Below are 20,844 nucleotides of genomic sequence, written 5' to 3' on the forward strand. Positions count from 1 at the left end.
CCCCTGACCTTTAAAATATCATTAAGTACAGAGAAACCCTGTCTGGAAAAACCAAATATATATAATGAAGTAAACGTACAAACTATAAAAACTATAAAAATTTACATCAACAGCTTCTGATAATGTCCTACTTTGGTACCTCTGACCTTTAAAATATTTTTAAGTAGATGTACAAGCCGCTGTTTACTATTTTCCCGGCCCATATTGTATATTTACACTTATAATAGAGTTACCTTTTATTTATATTGACACCTGGAACTTTCCACCACGCCTCCACCACTGCTGCTGGTCTTGGTGGTGCTGGCATTTCCAAAACTGCTGGGGCCCCTTGCTGTAACCCAGACACACTTTCACCAAGGGACACCAGCACACCCTGCCACAGAGTGACCAGCCTCAGCTGATCTCTATGACCCCTTCATGCCCTCAGTAGCAGCTGCATAACTCATACCTTTCAGGGTTCATACCTTTCAGCACAAGGAACAGCCTTGATCATATCTAGAATCCAGGCTGTGTGTGCCACCTCTCAGGAAGCATTTCCAGAAGATTTCACCTCAACAATGCTGGTCTCTTCTTAGTCACCCCTAATTTAGCTGTCCAGCATTGAGTATCCCAGCAAAGCAAAGGTTTCACTAAAATCTAAACACTGTCCCTCATAAAATCATCTTATGGGATGGAAAGATGGCTAAGTAGATAAGAGCATTTGATGCTCTTGGACAGGACCAGGGCCAGTTTCTATCACACATATTTGATGGCTTGAAACCACCTATAACTCAGGTTCCAGGAAATCCAATGCCCTTATCCAGCCTCTGGAAGCACCTACACACACACACACACACACACACACACACACACACACACACACACAGAGCAAATGTTTTTAAAACGTCTTACAATTTTGCTTAAAAAAGGAAAATTCCTTATGCTGCAGGAATCTTTCTAGAATAAGCACTCTGACACAAGTGAGAGAGGAAGAAAGATGTCACCAGTGGGATCAGCCGGGCAGCTCCTGAAATGCTTCCCAACTCTGATCTGGTCTGTATTCTCTTCTACTCAGAAACCACAACATGGGTCTGTTGTTGCACAAGCAAGCATTTACAGGAGCCTGCAAGGAAGTCTCGGGCTCTTCAGGGCAACGGCCCATTGTTTCAGCTGTTTCTCCGGGTTATTATTCTGATCCAGGTAGCAAGTGAAGCCATGCTTGACAAACAGGAAGTACAAACAGTGCCTTTTGTGACTTAACTAAATAAATCAAGAAATCAGTAACCAATAATTAATCTTTGCTACCCTATTCTACTTCATTTTGTTATTAGCATGTGCGAGTGTGAGGATTCCTGTGTGTGTACTTTTGAAGGTCAGAGGTCAGCCTCGGGTGCTGTTCCTCGGGGGCTGTGTATTTTGTGTTTCTGAGACAGGGTCTCTCACAGAGACTTGGGGCTTATTGTTTAGGCCAGACTGACAGGGCCAGCAAGCCCAAAGGATTCTCCTATTTTTATCTCCCTGTGACAGGGCAAGGCAATGCAGAAGTTCCTCCATCTTGTTTTCTTGCTGAGGCAATTTCAGGTTAACTAGAACTTGATCTCTTTGATGGAGAATCTCGTGGAAAACTACCCAAGTCTATTCTACGTACCTGAGGTCGGGATGTCCTAGCTAACTTAGGATGTGGAAACCACTAACCACTAACTACTCTTAGCACCCGTAAAGGCCCATGCAGCCCCCACATGAGATGCCAGGGTGTGGATTTTGCCTTTAAAAACTCTATGCTCTGGACACTCAACACACCTGGGTCCCTGAATACCTGGGTGTGGTCCCAGCTACTAGAATAAAGGTTTCAGTTTTGATTATAAACTGTGTCTGAGTGGTCATCTCTGGTGGCCTCCCCATAACATACCCAGTGCTGGGTCTACAAGCACATATACTGCACTTAGCATTCCAATGTGGGTTCTGAGAATCAAATTGGGTCCCCATGCTTTTACGGCAAATATTTTATGGATGGAGCTATATTCCCAGCCCTAAAAAAATTCTTTAAGGAAAAAGTAAACCAGCTAGTGTACTTTCTTAATTAAGAAAGAATTATAAAACTTTCTTAATCTCAGCCAGGTGTGGTGGCATACATACATAGTTTTAATCCCAGCACTTAGGAGGCAGAGGCAGGGGGGTCTCTCAGTTTGAGGTCAGCCTTGTCTAAACAGCAAGAGAACCTGCCTCCTAAAAACCAAAGCTAAAGGATTTTAAAAATAATAAATAAAATTTGTTCAATCTTTAAGACTTGTAAATTTTATCTTTTGAACAGTACAACTTAAGAGTCCACAGAATCATCTATCTAACCATTATGAAGACATGTAAGGGTATTCCTCTCTCAATATGTATAAATCTAAGGGGTATGCTTTCTTTTACCTCTATTTAATAAATTAGCTAACCATATGTATTAGTGTTTTATGATGGTGAAGAGACACCATAACCACAGCAACTCATAAAAGAAAGCATTTAGCTGGGGCTTGTGTACAGTTCAGAGGTTTAGTCCATTGTCATCATGGTAGGAAGCATGGTGGCATGCAGGCAGACATGGTTCTGGAGAGTTCTATATCCAGACCCACAGGCAGCAGGAAGACAGTAAAATTGGCCTAGCCTGGCTTCTGAAACCTCAAAGCCTACCTCCACTTCCTCCAGCAAAGCCACACCTCCCAGTCCTCATTCAAATAAATATATGAGCCCGGAGGATGGAAGGGGGCGGGTTCTTATTCAAACCATTATACCATGCTTCATTAGAACTTGACCTGAAGTTTCCTTTTAAATTATGTTGTGTGTATGGTGACTTTGTGTACAAGCGTGGGCATGTGTAGAGACACATATGTGTGTGGTGGTGATGTGCATATACACACATGGTGAAGTCATGCTGTCACCCTTGGATGCAACACATAGGTGTGTTGCATATGGAGCTCCTTAGACAGCAAGGCCCTTTGGAGAATCTAATCCATTGTCAAGGACCTATGGATACAATACTGCAGACTCCTGTGCTGACCTTAGGGAGTTCCTGGGCTCCAGGTTTCTCTACCTTTTGCTAAGCCCAAGTTTACTGGAAACAAAAGCTTCTACAGAAACACTAAATTTCTCTGATCTGTTACAGAAACCAGTTCCTCCCAATGCCCCTGGCACTAAGGTTAATGATTATTGCTTATTTAATACCAAAAAAGAGATAAATATAGTCCAAAGCACTTAGGAAGCAAGAAAATGGTTTCTTAAAAGATGACATTAAAAACTTTATAGGAACATAGAAGGAAAACTAGATAGGACATGAAAGGTCAGACATTTCTCCCAGGATATGAACACTCAGATACTCTTCCAATATCAAATTATCAACAAAAGAGTCTAAAACTCCCAGTTCCTCTTAAAAAAGTACATTTAGAAATTGGCAAGAAGAATAAAAGAACTTAGTCTCAATAATTAAAGAGTTAGATATTAATCATTACTATTTTGAGAACTTATAAGATTATAACTGCAATCCACATAATAAACATGACATACAGATTACTCAGAAACTGATATACATCTAAAAGTGATACTCTAGGCATCACAATATACTCAGCTGATTCATATTGTTCAGAACTAACCACAGGGCTCAAATCTCTTGCTTTGTGACTGTATGTTTGCTGCTGGCCAGGGCACAGTATGAATAAGATGTACATAGCTACATCTAAACATTTGGCTTGCTATATAATGATATGGGGTGAAGGTCAAGGGAGTGGGAAAGAAGAGAAACTGAAATGTTAATGATTCTTGGGAAATGATTAAAGAGAAATCATTTGAAACTGCTCATGCTCGAATGCATTGGAACTTGAATGAAATAAAAACAGCCTGAGCTAGTTAGGGCCATCAGTTTGAAAGACAACCCGTGTTCAGACTCCTTATTTCTTTTGCCGACTTCACACATCCTTCCTGCAGCACAAGAACCCTGCTGGAGCTGGAATTCAGCACACACACGTGTGGGCATCCATGTGGAGGCCTGAAATCGGCATCATATGTCTTCCTCTATTGCTCTTCACTTTGTCGATTGAGGCAGCGTCTCTAGCTAAACTCACTGACTGCAGCCGTCCTAGCCTCTCAGATTACATATCAGCCTGGCTTTTACACAATTTCTAAGGATTTGAACTCTAGTCCTCAAGCTTGCACAGCAAATGTTTTATCCACTAAGCTCCTCTTCAGCCCCTCAGAAATTCTCTGTGTTCTATGATGCAGCCAATGATTAGGATTTACCATGGTTACCATAGTGGTGATGGGTAGCATCTCCTGCCCTTGCTGACATGTTAAGCAGAGGCACACTTCGTGATGAGAAGAGTTAAATGGAAGTACTGATCATCTCCTGTCTGCATCATCATTCTGACATGAACTAAATTTTCCAGAAAAAAAAAAAAAAAGCCACACTGATGTTACTGATGCTGATTCAAACTTCTGCAATCGCTAGACTCGCAGAGCCAAATTATCTTGCACTACCTTTAGCCTCCTTTAAACACCTCTCTGTTTAACCTACTATCCAGCCTGTGGCTGTTAGATAAATCCTTTTGCAAAGTGCAGACCCCTCACTTCCACCAACCACACCGAGAATACCATCAGGCAGCATGTGGGGCCAATAGTAAATAATTCCCTGATGTAAGTGACCTGCCCAGCTGACTCCCAGATCAAAGTATATTAAGAGTGCCTTGGTTTATGGCATTCTTTTGTTAGTTACCATAAAAACTTCATGAAACTGTTACCAGGTTAGAATAAGGTTTGGAGACAACCCGAATCTGTATTTCTGGATAAAAATTAGTCAGATGGTTCCAGGAAAACAAACAAACAAACAAAAAACCTTACCCTTTGAAATGCCTATCTGCATTGACACGAGGTTGCAGTAGCTGCTGGAGAGCCTTATTCCTCTGCTCCTTCAGGATCTCAGTGAAGCACCAAGCCTTATTAGCCACCACCACAACCCTTATAAATGTTGTCACGGTATCTACAAACTATTTTCATAGTCCCATAAGCATCTGTTTCCTGCCAAGACTCTGACTGAGAAAACCCAAAACCTACGAGTTGAGTTGGAAAATCTCTTTCCCTGCCTATCTAGGCTGGGGGCATACTGGCTTGGAATTATCCCAGTTTCCCAAGCCATTAATCCACTGAGTCATGACTTCACCCTTGGTGACCTGACTCCATACACTTGGCTCCAGCTTCTGTTCCAGGCTGCATGAGAAAATGCCAGCAACATACTCAAGTAAAGAAGGTTCAAGGCCAAGTTTCTAAGGGTCAGCATATTAAAAGTATCTTGGTGTACATTTGCAAATCTATTGGTATGGAAGCAGTGATCCTTTCAAATCAGTCTTTGTACTGTGATGGAAAAATTAATAACTAAAAGATATAAAATTAGGGCATATGTCAAGAAGGGAAAATTAGAGAGAACAAGAATTTCTGCCAATAGATGACTCCCTGACTACAGAGTACAGAGCCCACATGCTGTTCTCAGGAGATAAAGAAAAAAACCAGAGCCCACCACCAGCACCCTCCCTGCCCCATTATCTTAAAATCAAGGCCACTGAGCTCGCTGGTGGAAAAGAGAAAAAGAAAAACTGCCTGACCTTGCAGGTGTGCTAATCAATCTTGCCTAAACAAATGACAGTTACTATTCGCTTTAATCCATGATGACCTTGTAAAGAAACTTTATACTCTATAAAATGTCAGTAACCTTGGAAACCTTGGAAACTAAGACTAGCGGTCTCAAGCCTGCTTCCCTTTCCCCTTTTAAAAACATTTCACAATTATAAGCAGGCACTTTACTCTTCCAATAGAATGAGGTCCCAGCCAGTTTGGTTCTTAGCAATAAAAACCTCTTACAGTTGGGACTCACTTCCTTGGAGTTTGAGGAAACCCGGTTCGCAAAACATTTAAGGGCTTGTCCGGGATTTTTCCCAGCCTCTGACCCCTGACCCCTGGCCCCCGAAAGGTTGAGCTCCTAGGGTTGCATCAACCTGCCATCTGAGTTAGGGTAGCTACAGGGGACCCAGGTCCCCATCTGGGTAGGAATCTGCCTGAATGATGGGTTAGCCTGCCATCTGAGCTCTAAGGGGGAATTTTGCTCCGGTCTGTGAATCTGGTGCTTGCAAGATTCTGAGATGGGCACTGTCCTTTGTCTACTGTGTTTGTCTGTTCGTCTCATCTTGATGGACACTGACTCAGGACACACTCTAATAGGACAGGCTCCTTCCTTCCCTGTGTAAAAACATAAAATTTTCTGCTGCAGCGGCTCCCAGGCCAGGAGGTTACAGCCCTGTGGCAAGGCAGAACACAGCTCCAGGGTAAACAGCACTTTACCCTAGCTGCTTGTGGTACAGCGGTCGGAGCCGTGCTACCGACCTCCAAAGAGAGCCCTGCTGGTTGGCCTAGGGCCAAGGTGCATTGAACTGGGCAAAAGCGCCTTCGAGAAGCCTGAGCAGAAAGGAATTCCGAAGAATCCCAAGCTGGTGGCCAAAGCTGACCCCATCCCTCCTCCTCTCCACAGGCTGCAGCAGCCGTGACTCAAGGGACCACAGAGCTCACAGAGCAGGTACAAGGAGAAGGGGGGACTTCGGTAAAGATTTTTAAGTCAATTTTAAAAAAATGGCTAACAACATAAATGGTGTATAGATATGATGGCTATGTGCAGACTTGGTACAATCAGTTTGATGCAAAAAAGACCTACTATGATAAAACAGTGGGTGTAAGAGACAGGTCAAATGGGGGTGCAAATTTGGAGGTCCACAAAACACGCCAAAGTAGCAAAGAGAACATCGTAAGGAGCTTCAGGTGTTAAGAGTATGATTCTATTTCTCTGGGCAATGAAAGATAGAGCAGAAGAAAGGATTGGCCAGACCCAAAAACGTTATTATTAGAAAACATACAGAAGAGCTGGTAAACCCCACATAAACAGTTAAGAGAGTGGAGGGTGCAGAGAGGTTCAGGGGGAAGGCACCATACTAAGAAGGTACATGCAAGATTTAAATAAATAAGTAAGATGTTCACTTGAGCCATTCACCCTTGAGTAAGAGTCGTTGGTAAGAGAGAGAGAAAAGGGGGGAGAGAGATTTGTCTGGGATAAGGATATCTGAAAAAAAAAATCCACAGAAATAGACTAAAGGTAATATAAAAAGTTATAGAGTGTCAAAGAAAAGTCATAAAAGGGTGAGAGGAAGATGTAAACTATTTGCTGTCGGCTCTCATATCTACAAATACTAAATTTAAAATTAGTAATATGGGTTAAAAATTTTAATCATACCAGGTTAATTCTGTTTAAAAGTTCTGTTTATTTCTCAAAAGAAAATTATATGTACTTGTTAAAAAGTTTTGTAGTTTCTGGTATAAACGTAAGTTTTGTTACAAGCATAGAACTAAAATAAAAATGGATTAAATATTTTTACTGTCTAATGCTAACAGCAGTCAGTCATTAATGACATAGCTCAAATTTTATCTCTTTGCTCTGGTCATTAAATCTGGATTATCAGAAATTCAGATGTCCTTTTGATATAGGTGACATTAAAACTGTTTTATGGTTAAATCTGTTAAAAATTAAAACCAGTTAAAAGGTTAAAACTAGTAGCACTGGGAATTGATAACATAAATTTAACAGTCATGCAGGCGATAATGGTTTTAAAGACATAAAGGGTGCTTTATTTTTAATATTACAAAAAGACATTAAAAGATTTTTAATTATTTTTTAAAAACAATTTTTAAAATAGTTAAATTTATAAGGTTACAAGATATTTGTGCTTATATTAAATTGTTAATGTTTGTACTTAAATCAAAGGGCTAAAATTTAAGATCACAGCCATAAGCTCCATATACTAACCAAAAGTTGAGATGTTCATTTCTTTTGGTACAGTAACATTGATGTTTAATGGATCAGGAGAAACAAATAGGCTGAATAGATGTTTACTCAGAGAGAAATAACTCACAACATAGACAGATGAACACCAGCAGGTTCCTGGTCCCAAGGATGCCTCCCGATGTGCTCCTGTCCCCATGATGCAAGCAAGAGAGCTCTCTGAGCCCGTCCTCAGCCTTAGTTCCCCCAGGTCACATCCAGCCCTGTCTCCACCCCTAATGGGCGTTGTCTATGCCATAGGTGTGGACAAGGTGAATATCTACAATTCCCCTTTTAGTCTAAAGAAAAGATTTGGGCTAGATACACAAACTATATACAAAACAGTGAATAACAAGTGTGCTCTAAGAAAAGGAAAATTGAGAACATACAAACTTAAGACCTAACTATCTAGTCCTAGGGAGAAGTCGAAACGGGGTTTACAATACAGTTGTCCTAACCTGGAAAGCTTAAGTCTAGCACCAAATATATCTAACTAGGAAAAGAGAGAATAATAGTTGTGATAGTTTAATCTTCAACCTCATCAAAGACCTGAGAAGGAAAATAATAATACTAGGGTAGGCAGGAAGTGCGGATGGGCAACTTCCAAAAAGTGCAGCAAGGACAGAACATCAGGCTACCTGGACAGTCACCCAAGATCTCACAGCAACATTGGTACAGCCAGTTTTGGCTAAGGCCAAGAGTACTTGACAGAGTACAGCAAAAGCAGGGAGGTAAAAAGGCTGTCTTACCTGACTTGGCATATTTCAGCAGTCTTCTATGTTTGTCTCCTGCAAGCACATAGGACTGCACATCCAAATCAGTGGCCGAGATGGGGGCAGTTCAAGAGGCCATAGCTAAAACAAGGATGGATTCTAGAAGGAGCGACAACAGTGTCCAACATTATTCAGGAAAGTGCATGATGCTGTCAGGAGCGATAGTGTCTCATGCCAATGGAGTACTAATATTAAAACATTTAAATGCCATGTTCTGCATGTCTATGAAGTCTTTGAAGATTAAGCATCTATTTCTGACTAATCTCATAGGTATAGGAAACATAGAAACCTAGCTATAACACTGATTGAAACTTCCCTGAGTAAAGCAGGGACAAATACCTAAGCATGTACACATATATACATGTAATTCCCTAAAGCAGAGTAGACATGTCTAGATCAGAGGTAGAACTATAAAGTGCAGCATGATAAAAATATCCCAAATTGTATCAATATACAAAATTGTCTTGAACATAAGTAAAAGTATACATATATAGAATGTGGTAAGGATATTGTGCAAAAACATCATAACTGGAGAGATTTTCACACTATGACAAAATATTCAGTTTATATACAATTCTGGGCAGGGAATAAACTTAATTTTACATAGGTTACCACGTATAAGAATCTATAACCATGTAAGCTGTATGATACTAATTTCTCACTATTACTAAAATAATTTACAAGAAGATAGGCTAATCTACCCATATCCCATCTAAACCATACCTTTCCCAACCATACCCTATCTCTGTCTAAAAGAGATACCCAAGTCTAAGCATCACCTTCCATACCCAACCCTAAGAAGATGAATATTATCCCTAAATGCCTAGAGTAGGGAAAGGGGGCATTGTTATCTTAAGATTACTTCCTGCTGAACTGGGACAATGATTGCTCCATGGGATCCTGTAGGAAGAAAATTTTTAGCAACAAAATTTCGACAGGACTGGCTGTGATGTGTAGTTAGTCACTGTGTGGCAGGAAAGGCTTGACTGGAGTTCTATCTGAAATTCTGGCCAGGGTGTAATAAGTAGGTGCACCATAACAGCTACCTAGCCAGGAGTTGTCTCAAGCAAAACAGTCTCAAACCGGTTTTAGGGTGATGTTTGTAGTCCAGATGCATCAGGTTGAGTCAAGTGGAAATGACAAAGTGGGGCCCCAACTTCTTTCCAGAGAGTTTAAGGATTGCTGTTAGGAATTGTTATTATTCCTCGTGGAAAAATTAACATCAATAGCAAAGTAAAATTTTCAAGTTTTAAGGTATGCATATAGGGAAAGCAACAATAAACATTAAAATGTGTATGAGAAAATTAGGATTCCAGAGAGAAACTTATGTATAAGCGAATGAGTCCCCAGATTTTGTTTTCTTCTGCCTTACACCAATTGGCTTCTTGACATAAGGCAGAAACTGTGAATTTAATCTTAACAACATGCTTGAATTTAGAGAAAGAAAGCTAAATCCAACCCTAAAGCCAGCATTGCTTTACATGAATTGGGACTAGAGGAATACTAGATAGCAAACTTCTGACGTCAAGATAAGAGAGAAATAGATTTATGTATAGAAATAATTTACTAGAATTAAATATTTTCACCATAAATCAGATTCCTCTTCATTAAGTGATTGTTTCTGGAGCGCTGTCTTCTCTTCTGTAGGTACTTACATGTTTAGTGTCTCTTGCCTGTTTGAAGATGGATGTTCTCTGTTTTCCTGTAAGGACAGGAAAAGAACACTTCCCCTACCTTTGAGAGGTCGCCACACATCTCATGGGACCCAATTTGTTGAATGACTTGTCATTTCTCTTCATTAAGATGTTTCTCTTGTTCAACTCGGATCTTGATCAACTTAGAAGATATCCATAGCTTTTCTTCCCCTGTAGATACAAATGTGAAACCCCTACCCCAATGTAACTCATTTCCTGGTTTCCATACTGAGGTCAATACATCCTTGAAGTATACCGGCTGATTTAGTTCAGAAGTTTTTTCTATTGTCCAGTGTCTTTCTGCAGCTGTTATTCCTTTTTCATTAGCATTAAGAAAGTTTAATGTTAATAAAGCATTATGTAATCTGTGTTTGGGTGTCTTGGTTTCTCCTGCCTGTTAATGGATCATTTCCTTTAAAGTACAATTGGATCTCTCAACTACTGCTTGTCCTGTAGGATTGTGTGGTATACCAATTATGTGCTTTATGTTATAATACTCAAAAAAAAAAAAAAAACTGTTTCAATTTGCTGGAAACATATGCTGGAGCATTGTTAGTTTTTATTTGTGCAGGTATGCCCATAATGGCCATTACCTCTAATAGGTGTGTGATAACAGAATCAGCCTTTTCAGTGCTCAGAGCAGTAGCCCATTGAAACCCTGAAAATGTATCTATAGTATGATGCACGTATTTTAGTTTTCCAAATTCTGCAAAGTGAAACACATCCATTTGCCTTATTTCATTTCTATTTATACCTTTAGGGTTACTGTATCGCGGTTTAATAAGGATCAGGATAAACAAGTAGGCCCAATAGATGCTTATTCAGGGAGAAATAACTTACAACCTAGACAGATGAACACCAGGAAATTCAACCCGATGCTCTCCTGTCCAAGTCATGCCAGCAAGAGAGCTTTTCCCGGCCTCCCTCTCAGACCTCCTTCCACAGGTCACTTCCGCCCATGGCTCCACCCCCCAATGGGCGTGGTCAGTGCCACAGAAGGAGTATCTCACTACAATTCCCCTTTTAGTCTAAAGAAAAGATTTAGGCTTAATACAAAACTATATACAAAACAGTGAATAGCAAGTGTGTTCTAAGAAAAGGAAAATCGAGAACAAAATGACCTACATATCTAGTCCTAGGGTGAAGGCATAATGGAGTTTACAATAGAGTTGTCCTAACCTGGAAAGCTTAAGTCTAGCACCAAATATATCTAACTAGGAAGAGAGAGAATAATAGTTGTGATAGTTTAATCTTCAATCTCATCAAGACCTGAGAAGGAAAATAACAATACTAGAGTAGACAGGAAGTGTGGATGGACAACTTCCAAAAGGTGCAGCAAGGACAGAAACAGCAAGCCACCTGGACAGTCACCCTAGGTCTCACAGCAATGTTGGTACACCCAGTTTTGGCTAAGGCCAAGAGAACTTGACAGACCACAACAACAGCAGGGAGGTAGAATGGCTGTCTTACCCTGACTTGGCAAGGTCAAGCAGTCTTCTATATTTGTCTCCTGCAAGCACATAGGACTGCATGTCCAAATCAGTGGTCAAGGTGGGGGCAATTCTTTGCCCAACAGGCCATTAGCTGAGGCGAGAATGAACTCCAGCAGGAGCAACAACAGTGTCCAGCATATTTTTGGGAAAGTGCACGGTGCTGTCAGGAGCAACAGTGTCTCATGTCAATGGAGTACTAATATTGAAACATTTAAATGTCATGTTCTGCATGTCTATGAAGTGACTGAAGATTAAGCATCTATATCTGACTAATCTCATAGGTACAGGAAACATGAGTGAAGATAATCTGTAATACTCAGGAACTTAGCTAAAAAACTGATTAAAACTTCCCTGAGTAAAGCAGGAACAAATATTTAAACAATATAACTATATACATATACATACATGTAAATCCCTAAAATAGAGGTAGAGTAGAAATGTCAAGACAAGAGGTAGAACTATAAAGGGCAGTATGATAAATATCCCAAATTGTATCAATATACAAATGTCTTGAATACAAGAAAAGTATACATACATAGAATATGGTAAAAAATAATGTGCATAAAACATCATAAGTGGAAAGATTTCACACAATATAACAAAATATAAACTTAATTTTACATAGCTTACCACATATAAGAATGCATAACAATGTAAGCTGTAAAATACTATCTCATTCTTACTCAAATTCACAAGAAAATAGGCTAATCTACCTATATCCCATCTAAACCATACCTTTCCCAACCATTCCCTATTCCTGTCTAAAAGATAAACCCGAGTGTAAGCACCACCTTCCATCCCAACCCTAAATAACTAAAACTAACCCAATGACGATGACTATCATCCCAAAATTCCAAGGGTAGGGAAAGGGGGCGTCATTATCTTAAGGTTACTTCCTGCTGAAATGGGACGATGATTGCTCCAATGGATCCTGTAGGAAGAAAAATTTTTAGCAACCAAATTTCTCAACAGAACTGGCTGTGACATATGTAGCTAGTCACTGTGTGGCAGAAAATGTTAATAAAGCATTATTTAATCTGTGTTTGGGTGTCCTGGTTCCTCCTGCCTGTTTATGGAGCATTTATTTTAAAGTACTTTTGGTAAAGGAGTTTGGTTATAGAATGAACAAGCAGGACATTTCCTTACTATTTCCTTAGCTTGTTGCCAAGTGATAGAAAAATCCTTTTTTAAACCTTTGCTGTTCGCATGGTTTTTCTTATGAAACTCCGAGGCTTCTAGCACACTTCCTATTAATAACTGATCAATTTCATGATTGCCTTGTGCTAGGGGACCTGGCAGACTCATATGGGATCTGATGTGATACATACATACATATATATATATATATATATATATGTATATATATGTGATGAATCCTATTTCTGATACTATCTTGTAACTGTATAAACAATGAAGTTAATTCTGTATCATCGGAAATAAATTCTGCAGTCTCAATGTGTAAGACTACTCTCTCTGCATATTGAGAGTCAGTAACTATATTGAGGGGTTCTGTAAAATCTATAAGTACCATGAGAATGGCATACAATTCTGCCTTCTGTACAGAATTGTAAGGGCTTTGAACTACTTTACTTATTTTTCCTGATTTATATCCTGTCTTAACCAGACTTGTTTGCATCAGTGTAGAATGTAGGAACTCTGGAGATAGGTGTTTTTCTTACAATGAGTGGAAGGATACAAATTGTTTTCTTTATTAATTTGATTCTTTCACTTTTGGGATAATTGTTGCTAATCATTTCCCAAAAAATTACTGCATGCTCTCTGCAAATATTCATTATCTTTACACAAGGAGGAAATTTCTTTATTAGTTAAATGTACTATAATTTCTGCTGGTTCCCTTCTTGTCAGTTGATGAAGTCTTAATTTACCTTTTATAATCAAGTCAGAGATCTTTTCTTTATATGTTTTTAGTTTTTTATCTGTTTATGTGGCAGAAATATCCATTCTAATATGATATCTCCCCTCTGCATCAAAATCCCTGAAGGATATTTTCTAGATAGTAATATAACCAGAATACAGTCTAGTTTTGGATCCACAAGGTCCACATGTGCTTCTAGTATCCTCTTTCCATTCTAATTCCTTCTCAGCTTCAGCTGATAGTATTCGTGGACTATTCAAGTCCTTGTCCCCTTTCAGGGTCATTTTCAAGTTTTTCAAATCATGCCCTTCTACTCCAATAATGGTTTGTAGTTGAGAAATCTCTCCTAGTAATTTTTGAAGATCATTAAGAGTCTGGTAGCAATCTCTCCTAATCTGTACTTTCTGTAGACCTATTTTATATCCTAAGTAGTTGACAGAATCTCCTTTTTGTATTTTTTCGGGTGCAAATTGTAATCCCTAACGAGGTAAAACTTCCTTTACTTTCTCAAACATTTTTTTCTAATATTTCTCTTTTAGAATCAGGTAAGTACAGCTTTTGTTATCTCACCTGTCTGTTCCTGAGGATGGGATTTTCTCCCTGGTCTTGAGACTCCTGTCCTTCTTGATCACTAAAACTATGGACCTAAGAGTTCCAGTTAAATATATAAATTTTGACTTCTGTTCCCAGATTTCCACTTCTGGCAGATGAGCATCAGTTGCTGACTACAGCCTGCTCCTAAAGACATCTGCCCTAGACTTGCTGTCGATGTGAACCAGCCCAGCCTATATGAATCTATCTTCAACAGAGTCTGTGAACTAATGCCTCTGATAAATGTTCCATTTCCTGGATCTCCCCCCATCTCCCCCCCCCCTTTTTTTTTTTTTTTTTTGACTAGCATTTCAGCCTTCTCAGGCCCCATACAACACCTCAAAAGTCAACAGAAAGTAGCACAGGAAAAATACATTGCCCCTTTTTCCTCGTTGAGATGCTAAGTAAAAACAAACAAACAAACAACAACAAAAATATTCTCATACATAGGGGACAAGATGACTAACTTGTATCCCAAAACCCACCAGAAGTCTTTTAACTACCAGAGACCCAAGATTGGGCCTCTAAGGTCCATAGCGAAGGGGAGAATGTGATGGAAAAAATAATATCTAAAAGATATAAAATTAGGGTTTATGGCAAGCAGGCACCTTACTCTTCCGATAGAGTGAGGTCCCAGCCGGTTTGGTGCTTAGCAATAAAAAACCTTTTGCTTTTACAGTCTGGAGTCACTTCCTTGGAGGTTGAGAAAACTCAGTGGGCACAACATGTACCTGTATTTCAACATCACCTTGAAAAACAATCATCACTCTTGTTTAGCTTTTCTGTTTATGGGTCACCGCATCCCATAAACTCTAAGGAGTTTCATATCGCAATTGCCAAAGCACACATATAGGGCAAAGGGTTTCCTCGTGATCACTGACTCAAGAAGTTGAGAGACAGTATTTATCATACAGTATTCTCATTTTTCACGGTGTCAGGATGGTGCCAACAGTAAGCCTGGAGCCGGCGGGCCGCAGCTGCTGGGACGAGCCGCTCAGCATCTCCGTGCACGGCCTGGCCCCCGAGCAGCCCGTCACGCTGCGCGCCGCCCTGCGCGACGAGAAAGGCGCGCTCTTCCGCGCCCACGCGCGCTACCGCGCCGACGCCCACGGCGGCCTGGACCTGGCGCGCGCGCCCGCGCTGGGCGGCAGCTTCGCGGGGATCGAGCCCATGGGGCTGCTCTGGGCCATGGAGCCCGAACGGCCATTGTGGCGCCTGATCAAGCGCGACGTGCAGACGCCCTTCGTGGTGGAGCTGGAGGCGCTGGACGGCCACGAGCCCGACGGCGGGCGGCTGCTGGCGCGGGCGGTGCACGAGCGTCACTTCATGGCTCCCGGGGTGCGGCGCGTGCCCGTGCGCGAGGGCCGTGTGCGCGCCACGCTCTTCCTGCCTCCAGGTGAGCAGACCTCCCTCCTGTGCTTGCAGCCCTGGAAGCTTCAGGGGTGCAGAACCTGGGCCTCTTCTCCACACTCTTCACGGGGCCCTTGGAGGTCGGTGGCCCTTGGAAAAGTCTTTCTGACTTGGGTCATGGCTGGGAGTCCTGAACTGAAATTTAGCTTAAGAGCAGCATCTGAAATTTCTCAGGCAAGGTCATCAGAACTCACCCAAGCCCTGTGAACTAGAAATCTCTGTGACAAACCCCGCTGGTGGTTGTGCACGGGTTCACTTTTAGCATCTTCTGCTCTAGAACAAACCTTCAGACAATGTGGGCCAGAGCAAGCACTGGGGAACTTTCTAACCTGCAGGACCTGAGTGCCACTCTGAGTCCAGAATCTGAAAGCGTGGACACAGAGAGCTGTGGAGTTTTGTTCCCTGATGACACTGAAGTAACTTTTTCCCAGGGTAAAAGAACCAAGTCTTCGGGAGGGACTCACAGTTCAGTGACTCACAGAGAGGTGTTGTAGGGAATTTGGCCAGTGATGTTCATGACAATGAATTGTTGAAATGCTGATAAAAAGAAGTTTGAAGGTCATCCTAGGATACAGGTGCTACATTTCTTACACAACAATTAATCTGTAGCCCTGCAAGTTTTGATGGCCACAATATTGATGCAGAAGATGGAAGGAATGTGGATGGCTCTGGCAAACAGCCTTAAAATAGAATGGCTCCATATTTATGCAGTAACATGGATAAATCCATCAGCACTAAAGGGCCTTAGAGAAGAGATTTCCATGACTTCTTCATCAATGTTGTGATGTTTTACTATTTTGGCTCGTTGAGGGCTCACCACCCAGCTCCCAGAGAAATCACATATGGAGGCTTATTCTTAGTTTTGAATGTCCAACCTTAGCTTGGCTTGTTTCTTGCCGGCCATCTACCTTTTCCCTCTGGGCTTTTATCTTTCTTATTTCTGCATACCCTACTTGCCTTCTTAGTCCGTGGCTGGCTGGGTCCTCCTCTCCTTGTTCTCTTGCTCCTCATTCCTCGTTTTCTCCTTCTATTTATTCTCTCTACTTGCCAGCCCCGCCTGTCCTTGCTCCTGCCTCACTATTGGCTGTTCAGCTCTTTATCAGATCATCAGGTAGGCGTTTTAGACAGGCAAAGAATCACAGCTTCACAGAGTTAAACAAATGCAGCATAAACAAAAGTCACACACCTTAAAATAATATCCTACCACACATCGGCATCTGTGTTTGCTTCCTATTCTAAGTCTGTCATAACCTGGTATCCTAATTAGGACACTGTAAAACACAGAGCATCCTGGGATCACTGGAATAGTTAAGTCTGGGGTATACCACCACTGCCTAATTTTCCAAGGTACTTTTTTCTACTTTCTCCTGATGCAACTTGCAGTCAACTAAGTTTCCTTTGTCAGAGGGCCTTTCACACTGCAATCTGTCTGTGTCAGGGTCCGCTAACTCTTGGTACTCCGGGAGCTCCTGCAAGTCATCCACTTCTGTTCTCCTTTTAAAATTGCCAGAAGGTAATGTGGCCAGAAGGTGCTGGTAGCTCTTCCTCCAGGAAGCTTTCCAGTTAAGTCCCTGCATATTTATGAACCCTTGAAAACAATTTAAACACCTATTTGTGTTTTAGGTAGGTTTTCTATTGCTGTGAAGAGACACCATGACCATGGCAACTCTTATAAAGGAAAACATTTCACTGGGGCTGGCTTACAGTTTCAGGGGTTTAGTCCAATATCATCTTGGTGGCATGCAGGCAGACATGGCACTGAAGAAGGAGCTGAGGTTCTTATGTCTTGATCTGCAGGCAACAGAAGGAAATTGTCGCACTGGGAGTGGCTTGAGCACATGAGACCTCAAAGCCAAGCCCCATAGTAACACACTTCCTCCAACAAGGCCACACATCCTAAGAGTGTCACCCCTATGGGTCAAGCATTCAAAGACACAAGTTTATAGGGGGTCATACTTATTCAAACCCCCAGAATTGGTTAGAGAATGGATGAGTGTTGTGGGATAATCTTCACATATGCTTTGAAGGTGTATCTCTGCTAAGACACCTCTAATTGGATTAATAAACAGCTAAACTCCCAATAGCTAGGTAGGATAGGCAGGACTTCTTGGAAGAGATAGGAAGTCTGGAAAGAAGAGAGGTGGGATTTGCCAGCCAGACATGGAGGAAATAAGACATACGGTATGGAGGACAGGTAGCATTCCATGTGGTAGAACATTGATTAATATAAACAGGTTAAGTTTTAAGAGCTAGTTGGGAATAAGCCTAGTCTAAGGCCAAGCTTTCATACTTAATAAGAAGTCTCCTGTCATTTTGGAGGTGGTGGTTCAAAGAAAGTCCTACAGTAGGGGAGCTGACATTTCTAGCAGGGAAGAAAGCCACATATGCTTTGGAGGAAGTGATTGAGTGACTAGGACTCTGTGATTGTGGACAACTGGAATATAGCAGACCCAAAGCCAAATGATCTAGGAGCATCATTAGCCCCTAAAATAGCCACTTACTGCCCACTAACATCCATGTAACTATTAGGTAAACCTTTTTGGAATGTGCAGACCTCGAACTTCCATCAATGCAGAGGCTAAGTATGTTGTCCAGTAACACACCTTCCTGATGTTTTCCACCAATGTGCTTTAAAAGGACCTTGATTTAAGGTGTCTGTATGTGTGAGTGTGCACTCACACGCATGTGTGTGCACCTGAGGAGTCCAGAAGAGAGCATCAGATTCCCTGGAACTAGTGTCACAGGCAGTTGTGAACTCCAACATGGGTGCTGGGAACCAAACTTAGATCTCCGGACAAGCCACAAATAATTGTAAACTGCCAACCCAATTTCTAATTTTTCTGGGAAGAGGAGGGTATTGTTCTTGTTATATCTTAGTTACTTTTTTTATTGCTGTGATAAGATACTATGATTAAGGTAACTTACAGCAAAAAGAGTTTGTTCCGCTGGGCATTGGTGGTGCACACCTTTAGTTCCAGCTCTCAGGAGGCAGAGGCAAGAGGATCTCTGTGATTTTGAGGCCAGCCTGGTCTACAGAGCAAGTTCCAGGACAGGCTCCAAAGCTACACAGAGAAACTGTGTCTTGAAAAACCAAAAATAAATAAATAAATAAACAAACAAACTAGTTTATCGGGGGCTTGCTTACAGTTTCATGGCCGGGAGGGAGCACCACAACAAGCAGGTAGGCATGGCTCTGGAGCAGCAACTGAGATCTTTCACCTGACCCATAAGCACAAGGCAGAGAGAGAGACAGAGGTGGGGGGGGGGGGAATGGAAAATGGCATGGGCTTGGAGACCTCAGAGCACAGTGATGCGCCCCCTCCAACAGGGCCATCCTTCTTAGTCCTTCTCAAACAGTCTCACCATGTATTACTATAAAGCCTTCATGGAAATGTTACCATGTAAGGGACATGGTATTTGAGGCAACCTTACTCCATGTTCCTGAAGCATACTCAGTCAGATTTGGGTTGAAAATAAACTCTTTCTTACTCTCCTGCAACTGTTTTTACATCAACAAATTGAGTTTTTATTTGTCTATATTTGACATAACCTATAGATATAAAAATATGTGGATGTGGCCAGGCAGTGGTGCACAGTGCACACACTTTTAACCCCAGCACTTGGAGACAGCGGCAGGCGGATCTCTGTGAGTTGGAGCCCAGCCTGGTCTACAGAGTGAGTTCTAGGACAGGCTCCAAAGCTACACAAATACTAGCTTGGAAAAAAATGTAAATGTACCTGGTGGTGGTGGTGCATGCCTTTAATCCCAGCACTCGGTTGGAAGGGGCAGGTGGATATCTGAGTTTGAGGCCAGCCTGGTCTACAGAATCAGTTTCAGAGTACAGGGATTAAAGGCATGTGCCCTGTTGCTAATAAATGTTTTTTTTTTAATCTAGGAATTTACAAGCAGTACAGGTAAATGTGGACTTCATTTGACTCTTTGGTAGCAATCTTGAAAATCACAAACCTTGGCATAGAATGTAGAGACACTACCTGAGAATTTAGAATTATTTTCCTAATTTTTTGGGGGGATTATCAGTGATAAGTTTTTGACATCACAATACTTTGGAAGTGCAATTAATCAATCTTTGGATGGTTTAAGTAGGAAAGAAATGTCCTTGGAGGTCACTGATTCAGAAATACAATGTAACAGGTATTGGGAAATTGGCATCAGAAATAGGGAAGTCCTGACACCGCAAGTCCTGGTACCCAGTCAGCAGCTGATATCTGTAAGGACAGACACTCAGGGATGCTGTGGACTCTGTGAAAATGCTGTTGAGCTGAGTAAATAGTAAACTGTCTCTCCCTCTTGTGTCTTTCTTTCTAAGGAAATGGAACCTTTCCTGGGATCATAGATCTTTTCGGAATTGGAGGTGGCCTCCCGGAGTATCGGGCTAGTCTGCTGGCTGGGAAGGGCTTTGCTGTTATGGCTCTGGCTTATTATAACTATGATGACCTCCCCAAGGGCATGGATGTTATGCACTTGGAATACTTTGAGGAAGCTGTGAACTACCTGCTCAGTCACCCTCAGGTGGGCTGTTAATTTCACCTTTTGGTTTAGAAACATCCACCCACCAAGGCGGGGTTTTTCAATCTAATGGCTAAGGTGCAGAGATACAATCAAATATCTAGATTGTATTTTTATTGTTTTAAAAAGTTTTTATGTATATGAGTGTTTGCCTGCATGAATGTTTGAGCACCACAAGTGTGCTTGATACCTGTGAAGGAGAGAAGACTGTTTTGTATCCCCTGGAACTGGAATTCCAGATGGTCATTAGCTGCCATGTGGGTGATAAGCACTGAGCCATTTTTCCAGCTCCAATATTTAGTCTTTTCCAAAGTAAAAAAAAAAAAAAAAAAAAGGAAAGTAAAATTTTAAATTAGACAGGCATAGATTTGGTTGGCGGTCTGATGATGGGAACACATAGACAATGGCCTGATATCATGGTTGGTCTAGAAAGGGCTACCTAGGATATGGGTACAGTCAGCATTAAGGGTAGTGTAGGCTGAGGTACATTACAGGTAGGCTGGGGTCCCTTAGCAGCATTCTTGCTTTGCTTGAATGTGCTCTGAGCACTAAATGGCTCATGCCTGTGCAACCCCTGCAATAGACCCTATCATTAACTGGTAAACATCATTCACT

The 20,844-nt window shown here is 41.5% G+C and overlaps 1 protein-coding gene across 3 annotated transcripts in view; it reads left to right on the forward strand.

The window, feature by feature from the left end:
• Nucleotides 1–20,844, forward strand: part of LOC127230956 (acyl-coenzyme A thioesterase 1) — a 55,292-nt gene that overhangs the window by 14,711 nt on the left and 19,737 nt on the right. The window contains exon 1 of one of the 3 annotated variants that reach the window (XM_051196312.1): nucleotides 15,210–15,687. The exons of the other annotated variants lie outside the window; for them this stretch is intronic. Coding sequence (XP_051052269.1) covers nucleotides 15,231–15,687 — 457 coding nt within the window. The 5' untranslated portion in view covers nucleotides 15,210–15,230. Of the gene's footprint in view, nucleotides 1–15,209; nucleotides 15,688–20,844 lie in introns of those variants that run through there. 3 annotated transcript variants of the gene reach the window in all.

The sequence above is a fragment of the Phodopus roborovskii genome, unplaced genomic scaffold (genome assembly GCF_943737965.1).
Source record: "Phodopus roborovskii unplaced genomic scaffold, PHOROB, whole genome shotgun sequence".
Classification (NCBI taxonomy): Eukaryota; Metazoa; Chordata; class Mammalia; order Rodentia; family Cricetidae; genus Phodopus; species Phodopus roborovskii.